The sequence below is a fragment of the Ceratosolen solmsi genome, unplaced genomic scaffold (assembly GCF_000503995.2).
Source record: "Ceratosolen solmsi marchali unplaced genomic scaffold, CerSol_1.0 scaffold48, whole genome shotgun sequence".
NCBI lineage: Eukaryota > Metazoa > Arthropoda > Insecta > Hymenoptera > Agaonidae > Ceratosolen > Ceratosolen solmsi.
Genome location: NW_011948440.1, coordinates 741,013 through 753,286, shown reverse-complemented (window position 1 = coordinate 753,286; position 12,274 = coordinate 741,013). Strand labels below are relative to the sequence as shown.

General features: G+C 23.6%; 1 protein-coding gene across 1 annotated transcript; it reads right to left on the bottom strand.

Annotated features, from left to right (window-relative positions):
- Positions 1 to 881: 881 nt before the first annotated feature.
- On the bottom strand, positions 882 to 6,566 carry LOC105365584 (phosphoglycolate phosphatase). Its single transcript, XM_011503792.1, has 6 exons — positions 6,396 to 6,566; positions 2,964 to 3,124; positions 2,420 to 2,557; positions 2,041 to 2,248; positions 1,479 to 1,620; positions 882 to 1,121 (listed from the first exon to the last, which is right to left on the bottom strand). The coding sequence occupies exons 1-6, from the start codon at positions 6,481 to 6,483 to the stop codon at positions 944 to 946; spliced, it is 915 nt and encodes a 304-aa protein (XP_011502094.1). The 5' UTR covers positions 6,484 to 6,566; the 3' UTR covers positions 882 to 943.
- Between the last annotated feature and the right edge of the window lie 5,708 nt (positions 6,567 to 12,274).

Genomic DNA, 12,274 nt, shown 5'->3' with positions numbered 1-12,274 from the left:
TAAGTATATTTAAAATAAATGGTACATAGTGGAATAAAACAGTTAGTTTAAGAAATATTTAAAAGAAAAGCCAACGGTAAACCTTTGTAAAGTGTAGTTAAATATTTTTTATTATATATAAATATATTTTTTCCATGTAGCATTAAGTCTACGAATAAAACTATAATTTTATTTATTCATTAACTTATTGGTTATTGTTTAAAAAATTAATATCAATTTGAAAAATTCTAGAAATCTTAAAGTCATATATATTGTTCAGAAAAATAAAAAGCTTTATAATAATAAAAAACTTATAAACAAGTCGTTATAAATGTATTTGTTTTTATTTGATTAGAAATGTATATCTTAAAGCAAATTAGGAATTTCAAACAATCGAATAAACATCCGATAGTTTAAAACTTTTATAGTTAAAAAAAATTCAGCTCCCTAAGTACTAAGTAACAATTTTTACATAGTAATGACCATAATAATTCGAGATAAAAATTATTTATAATATTGATAAAATTGATTTACCTAGTTTGCTTATATAGTTCATAAAATTCAAAACCTAAACTTATTTCCAATTCATCCACCATAAATATTGCATATCTTAAATAAAAAGCAGAAAATATATTACTTTCATCGTAGCTTCTCTAGGAGGAAGATGCATGTGTTTGTAAAATAAGAAATTATTTTAATCTTTGTATAAGTTTATTTAAAATTCTTGTTATTATTCTCTTGTAGAAGCAAAGTCATTATCAGGCCAGCCTGACTAACAATGACTCCCATACGATATCGTACAATACAAGTCTTTTAAATATTTTAAAAACAATAATTTAATGAGATTACAAAAGAAAATGCGATACTTCAATTTAACGCGTAATACAATTATTTCAATGCACGTCGACTTCTCATTCTCATTATTAGGTACAAGATGCTAATGCTATTAATAATATCAAACTTTTTATGATAGCGTATTAAGACAGGCGTGGAGATCTGACAACTGATTCGTCCAAAAATCTGGTAGAATTGAACTATTTGAATTCTTTAAAACTTCAAGATCCTCTTGACTTGTTATCCCTGACAAAACCATCAGCGTCAAATAACCACAACGTTTACCAAGCAGAATATCTGTGTTCAAGCTGTAATAATGTAAAATATTTCGATTATACTCATCAATTAGATGTAAATAATAAAAAAACATTAGAAAAATTACTATTGAAAGGAAAGATAATATTACTATTGCATATATTCGAATATAACACAAATTTACATTCATGAATTTCTAAAGAAACGAATTGAAATTTTCTTAAATCTCGACAGTTGGCAAAAATAAAATTTTGTCAAATACTCAAATAAAAATTACTATGCAAATGGCCAATGATGGCAAATAATTTAATCTTTCATAATCCAACTCCATTCTTACACATTCAGTTTCCATATATTCAATTTAAGCAATTTAAGATATTATAATCATTATCTGTATTTAAAAAACTCACTTATCTCCAATCATTAAAGTTCGAGACGGATTAACGTGAAACTTTTGCTTTATAATTTCGCTAATGAATGTCTCCGGTTTGCCTAAAATTACAGCTTTTTTTCCAGCGGCAGCCTCAATGGCAAGTAGAAAACACCCAGCGCCTAGATAACGCAAGATTGCAACGTTGCTTGTATAATGCATGATTAAAAATATTGAGATATAGTAGGAAATTAATATTAATTAAGAAATGGCTAATTTATTAATAAATAATGCTAACCAATACTTTCGTATGTGTATATATAATAATTTAATTTTTAAATGGCCAATAACAAACATTATTCTGTAATCCATTAATTTATAATATTTTTGATTCAATTATTGATAATTAACAAAAAATAGTAATGTCAAAGAGATATGGTATCTTCGAGTTTAGAAGATTCAAATAAAAATTACATTAATATCGAATCATTTATTATGCGTGGATGGCTGCTGTAGGTGGAATATACATATTTTTAAAATCATTCTACTTATTTATATCAGTAATTATTCGATAGGGATCTATGATCAGCATTACGATTTACCTGGATAACGGGTTTTATATGGCGAAGGCCTCTGGAGATCCGGATTTGTGCCGAGAAAATGAACCCCGGGCATTTGAGCATAAGTCGCAGCCTTGACCAGCTTCGGATAGCTAAAATGCTTATCGAAACCTACGATAACAGCACCAACATCTGGATCAGGTTCAAAAGACTTGTGTATATCTAATTCATTACCTATCATTACATCCGGCTGAAAGTATATTTTATGTATTAGAACAATCGATAATCGCTATGTGCACGTTATATTACGTTATACATTTTTAAAGTAATAATTTGATTTTAAATATAAAATTTTTTTAAATGCTCTTCGTTTAGTCTTTAACCAAACGAATAATATTAAGTTCGTTATAATAATACGCACTCCAACACCGAAATGCTTAATACCCTGAGCGTCTAATTCTTGAGCAATTCCTTCACTCCCAACAATATAAACTTTCTTTTGAAAATTTTTCTCTTTTAAATAAACAGCTGCCAAATATGAAGTACAAAGAATTTCTTCCTGTAAAGAAATATAAAAATATAAAAATCCTGTAAAAATATACGAAAGATTGAAGTTTAAATACTAAAATACTTTAATATTCTTTTCTTATTGTTAAGAGGAAACAGAAGACCAATGTTGTTTGTTTGTTTGGTTGTTTTTTTTTTTTTTTTTTTTTTTTTTGTTTTTTCTAATATCGTAAATTACATTTTTCCCAATGCTAATAATAAGGAAAGGAAGTAATTAAAATTGTACACCGATAAACAATCATGATAATATTATTTATCGATTATAAACATCAAAATGATAAGGATGTTATAAGGTGGTGTTATAAATAAAAATTTATATTGAAAATTCAAAATTATGGGAAACAAGACAAAAATCACGCTTCTTAAATCTATAATTGTAAAGCGTCGATGAAACTTACCGTCACGGCATTATAACCGAAATTTTTGCACTTTTTGACAAGTTCTAATCTCGTATTACCATTGTTGTTCGTAACGAAGAAAAATTTTTTTCCCAATTGCTTTAACTTATTAACCGCTTCGGGTGAACCGTTTATTACATCAGTTTCTCTCCATAATACACCTTAATACAAAGAATTTTTATTTTAATATTTACCATAATTATGGAAGTTTATAGGCTTATAATTAAAACGTCCTTTCTATTTCCATTTAAATTCACATTTTTAATTTTATTATATTCGTTCGGTGTACGTATAAAGATACATAAAAAGCACGCAAATGAAGGAAACCGAGGCTTATTGAGTTGTAAAATAACCTCTGACCTCTTGTTAACTTAAACAATAATATTTTTAAAATATATAAATTCTTATTAATAAGTAATAAGTTTCATAAGGAATTATGAATTCTTGAAAAATATAAATGAAATATTGAAAATTTAATTCCAACAATAATTTATTATTTACAGTTGGATTAATAAATAAATTTACGTATTATAATTTAATATGGTTGTTCTGGATGTTAAGAACGATATCGAAATAAGATGAATCCTTATATGAAAATTCAAGCATTAAAAAATATCTCTAATCTATCGAGTTCTTAGTTAATGTTTTATCATAAAATCATAAAACTATCGTTGTTAAATATTATTAATATTAGTGATCATGACATTCGACAGTTCCCTTCTAATGAACAAGAATAATAATTTTCATATGTATTATTAATATCGACAACTCTTTTTATTATCTAATTATATCATAAATAAATAATGAAAAACAAATTATAAAAATAGATTATTAATTTTAATAATTGTATCTTTAAAGCTTGAATAGATTTTCTCCACTACACGATTAAAAAATTCATACTATTCTGATATATATGATTACATTTTACATAAATAATTAGTGTTATCTGACTACTCTTTTAAATAATATTGAATTGAATTAAATATATATATATATATATATATATATATATATATATATCTTTCTCCTTTTTCTTTATAAATATATATGTAAAATTAAGTTAATTCATTTGATCATTTTTATTATTTCTTTATTCTATTTCATATATGTAAAATCAAGATATATTTAAATATAATTTATTAAATATAACGTAAGAATAAAAAGAAGAAAAAATGATTACTTATACTTATTAAAATAAATATTAACATTAAATTAAAACCGTTGCGTAATTGAAGGTAATTAAAATTTTTTTAAATATAATACGTAGTTTTATCTACTTTACAAATATTTATATATTTCCAATATTTATAAATAATGATTATCTCCGCAGGTCTAATGAAATGCTTAAAGGTCGAAATATTAGAACATGTGAAATTATACAAAGGGATGAGAACACAACATATGAAAATGTGATTACGCAGCTAAACCAAGGTTACAGCAAAATTATTAATAACTGGATATTGTAATAATAGAAAATACGTTTATATTACTTAATAAATGTAATAAATAAAAACTCTTTTTAAAATTTAAAGAAAAAGATCAAAGTAAAATTAATTTGAAACAATAAATTTATACAAAATATATGAATAAAAATAATAATGGCCGAAAACTAAAAAAAAAAAAATCAAAGAATAAAAGTGGACATTACTTTCTCATTTAATTAATTTTATACTGATGAATATCAACGCAATGTATATACGGGTAAAAAAAAATAACAAAATTCTCATAAAACTTTATATAGAATTAATTGTACTTCGTGTTTCTTTTATCGATTGTGATATTTATTACTGCGTGGGTGGAGTATTATTATCATGGTATTACTGCATGAGATTTTTAAAATAAGAAATTGTAATAATCCTTTAGTAATGTTTTTAATAGAAAAATTGTATTATTATGATTATATTAAAACTTATAATTATAAAAAAGTATGTATTTATATACTTTGAATGATGATTTAATTTACAAAATATAATTACGTATATAATTAAATATATAATTCAATCCTAATATAATAGTCTAATCTCATATAATCCTTTATCGATTGATATATATATATATATATATAGAGAGAGAGAGAGAGAGAGAGAGGATATTACAAAATTAAAATTAAAATTTAATAATAATAAGGATAGAGAAGATTAATAAATATCATTTTAATTAGATTTAATTTTACCATTTTTATTTTTAATATTTTTCATAACAATTATCGTTTATATGTATATTGTTACTTATAAGCATTCAATTATTGCATTAAAGCAATTGTTTCGATCTATTAGACAAATAGTTTTAAAAAATGGCAAAATAAAGATTAATCTACTGTATTCGAGGAATTAAAAATAAATTATAATTATTCAGCATATATAATTTTATATTGCTTGTTTCATAATACGCAATAATGTTAATAAATGCATAAATGTAGAAAAATGTTATTAAGTAATGTTAATGAATGTTGACTCATCTAATTACTTAAATAAAAACTTAAAAATATTTTATTAATTATCCTTCTTGCTTTATTACCACATTCTTCATGATCTTAAAACTTGTTGATATAATTCAATATCAATATTACTGTACATCTATATAATAATTATATATAATTTTCATTAATCAATGAAAAGGCAATTAAATGATAATAGTTAATTATGTAATAACTCTTCGAATCGACGTTACAAATACAATGATAGTTTTGTAATAACAAAATTTGTATAATATTATTATAAGTCATACATTCGAAGAGCCACACCTTTTTAACATTTATATTTCAAATTAGAAATTTCTTTATTACTATTAATCATTTTATTAATTTCATTTAAAAAGACTTTTGTAAAATTACGTTTAATTACGTAAAGATAATTAATACTGCTAATATTGTTATATTATTTATAATAACGCAAATTTTCATTCTAAGATACGACATAAAAATATAAATATTAAAATTATAAAAATAGGATAGAAATTAAAGTTTTATAAACATAATTATTGGTCAATGAATTAAGTGACAGTGTATAATGCCAAGGTTACAACTATCCGGTAAGGAATTGTAACTTTCAAGCTCCCCTCGCTCTCTATTTAATTTGATCAAAAAAAAAAAAAAAAAAAAAAAAAAAAAAAAAAAAAAAAAAAAAAAAAATATGCATACTAAGATATACGTGCATATTTATCATAAAGTTCATAATAGTGAGAATTTTCACTTTATTTAAAATAAACTTTGAGGTTATAGACCTGTGGTATTATTGGATTGTAGTGATGGAAGTAAGAAACAAAAGAAAAATTACATAATTGAGAAAGATTTGAAGGTCTTACTACGGTTTAAAGCTCATCAACGGCTCAAACGTCCGCATGCTTATAAAAGAACGAACTCGATAAACGCATACACGTACACATAAACAATTGACAGAAATTTTCAAATTGTTATTTACAATTCATACGCACCGTCACAGTCAGACAAAACGATGTCGAAGGACTCGAGGAACTTCTCCATATTTTGTTTATCCAAGCTTTTTAAATCAACAGCAGCCATTCTTCGATGGTTATGCAAACCGTAAATACATTAAACTCTACAACCGCGACTGAAACTAATCGCCGACACAACTGCTGCAACGAAGGCATAATACACTCACGCTAGCGCATTAAATACTTCAATTTCCCGCGCACATTCAAATTGATTGGGATTGGCTTTAAGGCACGCACTCGACACATGATGCTAATGACCTTCGTTACGCAAGCGTAAGACAATATCAGCAGGTACATGCGCGACTGTTGCGCGCGGAGGCGTGCGTACGCGAATCAAGAGCAATCTAACACATTCATTAATGAGGAAAGTAACCGACCTTTCCCCCGCCCCCCTGCATCCCATCGCAATCGACATATTATATGTATTATGCGGAAGCTCTTTACGAGGCGCACAGCTGACTCTATTGGTATGTAACATCGTTATGAGATTTATATGACTTGCATAGACGAAGTTTATTTTGTGGATAATTTTACGACTGCAATCATCAAGAGACCGTTAATAAACAATAATCGTTGGATAATTGATACATCATTCGCTATTCATATGTCATACATACGTCGTGCTTGCTTAAGTTTTCACATATTTCATCGACCATGTCAGGCTTGATTGACTCAATCAATCAACTTGATAAATATATCTATATGAAATTCCGCGAGGGCACACATACGTCACTTTTTTTTCTTTTAGTCACATAATAGTAATACGAATTTGTTACTTTAATATAATAAGATTAATTAATATAAGCTGATTTTATAAAGCTGCAATTATGACTAAAAATCGTATTTAAAATTTTAATCGTTACATTAATCTCAAATAGAGAACTTTTGAAGGTGTAGGGTATAGTAATAAATCACTACATAATAATCTATCGTATTGATTGGCAACGAAATATGCTGAACAAAATATATCTTAATCTTTCCATAAATCGATGACTGAAAAGCTACAGTACATTGAACTAATAATATATTATCGATATTTTCATCTCAGTTACATGATTTATAAAAATAATTCTTAAAATTACAAATCTATTCAAAACATATTCCATCGTACTTACATGTTCGTAATAAAAATTTGTACTTTAAGATTTTTAAATGTGTAAATATATTCTATCTTAGTATGGATTTCTTTCTTACTCGGATAAGTTTAATCAGAAATTGAATCATTCTAGTTTTTCTATATTTCAATTCTAATTTTATTAGTTTACAGCAAGGCCAAATTAAATATGTGCATAAGACAATAACTATACACAAAAACAAAAAACAAAAAAAACTTAAATGTATGATTGAATCGTTTAAGCAAACAATTTTCTTATAATTCATTTCACACTAATTTTATTATATATACGATTAAAGATCATTAACACTGAACTCATAAAGTTGTTTTACCCATCATTTAAATAGATATATTAAATTAATATATGCATATAAAAATCTATACTTTACAAGATATTTTGTAAAAAAAATTTGTTAATCATAAACAAACAAATAATGTTATGTAATACATAAAAATATGAAAAATGATGCAACTCTCACAAAAAAAAAAACCATCAACTTTAATATTAAATAAAAGTTTATAAAAAATAGTATCAACGATATAATTTCGTTTCATTTTTCATTTTTCACTAGTTTTGCTTAAATAAAATAGCGCATGAATTTCATGGTATAACATTTTAATTCACCACGTCATTAAATCATTGACAGATGACAAATCAGTGTTTAAAAATGACTCAGTCAAAAATAATGTGTAGAAAAAAATATTTTCTAAACAATACATGTCATGTTTTCATTTTATAATATGATTTGTATAGTTATTTCCATTACAATGAAGTAAATTATTCCTTAAAGCTTAATAATCAACGCTATTATAGAATGAAAAATTTGAAGATGTATATCATTATATCATAAGGCGCATCTGCAAGATGAATTACATCATATAAGAATTCATTTTAAAAATTTACATTTAAAACTTTTTAAAATATGTTACAAGAATAATATTATCAAAATTTATATACGTTAAAAGTATACGATCGATTACAAATAAATTGTTATTCATCAAAAAATAATGTTTATAGATATATTTTAAAATCTTTTATAGAATTTCATTATGAATAATAATAATACATACTTTATGTAGATAGTAAATATAAATAATCTAAATCTCGTATGAATTTAACAGAATCCATTATGTTTTTTCTAACTTATCTTATGATTCATAATATTTGCGGTAAAGATTATATATTACAAACACAAAAAAATTGTATTTATCAAAATATACCAAAAATGGAATCATATGGTAAAAACGCCGATTTAAAAATTTATTGATACATCAATATAAAATTAGCGAAATTTTTTTTTCAAATATTATTTATATTATATTACAAAATATTTAATAAAAAGTATAAATATTTTAGATGAAAGACAAATAAATTACATTTAATTATAAATGGTATATTTAATTTTATAATTTATATATTTACTTAATACAGTTACAATAATACATTTTTGAAGTTATAATTAATCAAGAAAATCTCATTGTTTAAATAACAAAAAAAAAAACAATTTTTCTTTATGAAAAAACATCGCTATAAATCACAATATCAATCTATTAATACTTTAACGATTTTGCAATTATATTTAGATATACGTAACAATTATTTTATTAATAAGAGTTCAAAGAATCACAAATAAGTTTATAATTATTCGTAAATAATCGATTCTGTTCGGATGTATCATTTAAATGTATAATAAACCGTACATAATATAATATATATATATATATATATATATATATATGCAATTAATTTACAATTATTCTTCTTTGGTACAATTGCGAAATTACAAAAATTTTAAATATTAGCTTTTGAAATTTAAATAACTTTAATAAATAATATTTCTTTGCACCGAAATGTCTATTTGTGTTAATATTGATGTAATTATAAATATTTAAATTTTAAAATAAAGCATTTGCTCTATTAACGTAAAAGGTTCTAAGTAAAAAAATTCACTTTAAAAATCTGTTTTTAAAAAAGAAAAACTTTAATATACACCTGTATTAATATATAATTTAGGTTAGCTTAATTTTTCAAATTCTTTCTATATTTAATTTTAAAAGAAATTCTACTTATATTTAAAATATGAAAGGATCAAATTAAAATTTTCCATTTTACTGTTGTAATATTCGTTATTATTTAAAATTTTACATATTTCTTACAAATATATATACAAAATCGAACTTTTAATTTAAATTTGTACAGTAAATTGTTTTGTTAAAAAAAATATTTCAAGCATTTCATGAACAATACAATGACACATAATTCTATAACAAATTTTATAAACATTATCATGTTTCATTACGTTATAGCCTTACAATCTTTGAATATTATAATATTGGATATTAGTAAAATATACATCAATTTTTTATTGTGTATTAATAAACATATATTATCAATACACAATAATATACAATAATATAATATTACAATTATATAAAATATATAATTTTAATTTTTAACTCCTTCGACTAAATAATAATAGATAATTAATTAATTAATTATTTAGATTCTAACATAGTAAAATAGTTCGATTAGTTACTTCTCAATTATGATTTTTAAAACGAAATATTTTTTTTACAATACCAAAAATAAAATGCAATTTTTAATTTAATTAAAATTTTTTTAGTCATCAAATGAATATGTCAATCTCACATTCGATTTATTATAAATAAGCATTACACGATTCCATAAGTTAGCATTTGATTTTAATTTTAATTTTATATTTTAGAAATTAATATAATTATAATTGTATACGTTTAAACTTTTACGCTCCCTTTCAGTATTTACAACTATCACATTTAAAATAGTTCTCATCCATCACCAGATTTTGTTATACAAAATTATTTTCATTTTCGATGTATTTATTTATCTGTATAACATAGAAAATATATTCGTTTGTAGTATTGATTATTTTTAAAGAATTGATTTAGTATTTACTAAAAGCTGATTGCAAAAATTAAATTCTTCATAAAATACATTTTATTAATATGTATTATATTTAAATTTTACTAATGACCCTGTACTTTATTGATTTGTTATAAATTCTTACAATTTGTACAATACATTTATTATTTACTAAATGACGATCTTCAAAATTATATTAAATTACAATTACAAATTTTTAAAAGTCTATTGAATATCTTAAAGTTAATATAAGATATTTGTAACAAATCGAATCAATATTTCAAAGATTCGAATAATACAATTTTACAATGCGAAATGCAATTTTGTTCAGATTTTAATAAAAATTTTATAACGAGAGCAACAAGCCTTTTTCTTATTAACAATTACATTATATAATTTGCTTTAGTTATAAACTCTTTACATCAAATATATAAAAGAAACAATTACAACAAATTGAAGATTATATTTTGAGAAGTAAAAGCTTTTAAGCTTGTTGAAAGACAAAATTATTTAACAGATTAAAATTAATATTACTCCAAACCGTTTAATGACTATAAGTTAACTGATTATATCGCATATAATGTATTTAGTTGCAATTTATATTGAAGCATTTAATTAAGATATTTTATTTAAAAAATAACTGTTGATAAAAAATGTAAATTATTTATTCAAACTATTTGACGCACTTGGGCAATCATTTATGTTTTATGAATCAATGATATGTGGATAAGTTACTCATATCTCTGAATTTAGAGCATATAAAAGCACCAGAATATGAACAGCAAATATTTTACGTAAAGTAAACTTTATAATCAAACAGCTATTTGCTGTTATAGTTTAAATTAAATAACAATCATTTTATAAAATAAGATATTTTATAAATAGAAATCATATAATTATGCAAATATTTTATTAAGATGTGCTCAACAAAGAATCTCGTGAGAGCTTTAGTAAATGAGGGAAGTTAATACAATACTCATTACCAAAGTTAGTTCGATGAAGAATGTCTAACATGAATTCAAGAAAAATTACAAATCTTAAATGTAGGTAAATTGAAATTAAAGAGCTGACTGCAGCTTTCGACGGTATTGAGCATTGGACGTATGTCATTCTACTCTCGGTGGGATTAATAAGTTGTTAACAAGCCATTTATAGTAGATATGAAAGAATATGAAAGAAATTAAATTATACGGTAATTTAAGCTATAATTTTCTTTAGAAAATGTAATATATACAGGCAGTATCCTATGAAGTTGCATCGATATTAGTAAAATGCTTGTTGTTTAATTCATGCTCTAAGTGATACAGATTCTTATATTATAATAATAATAATAATCCATTTTCACATTGGTACATTATATATTATAGGAACACCAAGAGCAGACTATAATGTCTTTCAGAGCAAGCATTTTATAATACGACTATCTACTTATGTCAACGCCATTCTCACCAATACACCATTAGCAGATTCCAGTTTCTAATAATAAAATACAGTCTTATACATACTTCAACATAAGTTTTTATGTCTGTAAAATAAGACAAGCTAAAATTATTTATAAGGCACAGAGCTAAACACAGCTGTCGTTTCTAGCAAGAAATGCTAGAGATTGCTAGAAGAATAGACGATAATGCATTAAATTAGACTTGATAAGCAAGAAAACTAAAACAAGAGGCTACTGAAAGAGAAATATAAATAAAAAAACAAAACATGGAGAAAATATAGCCAGTGGGCATTTTAGGAAAATACAAAGATCTAAAATATCAGCAAAAATGCAGTCTATTGATTGTCTTTAATTGAATTTCATAAGAACTTTATAAGAATAAGTATTGTGAGTATTTAATC

Excerpts from the sequence above, each read along its gene's own strand:
- LOC105365584 (XM_011503792.1), bottom strand. The coding sequence starts at position 6,483 with ATGGCTGCTGTTGATTTAAAAAGCTTGGATAAACAAAATATGGAGAAG. Across the intron at positions 2,558-2,963 it reads TCGGTTATAATGCCGTGACG|GAAGAAATTCTTTGTACTTC; the intron begins GTAAGTTTCATC and ends ATTTCTTTACAG. Across the intron at positions 1,621-2,040 it reads ATATAAAACCCGTTATCCAG|GCGCTGGGTGTTTTCTACTT; the intron begins GTAAATCGTAAT and ends TGCGTTATCTAG.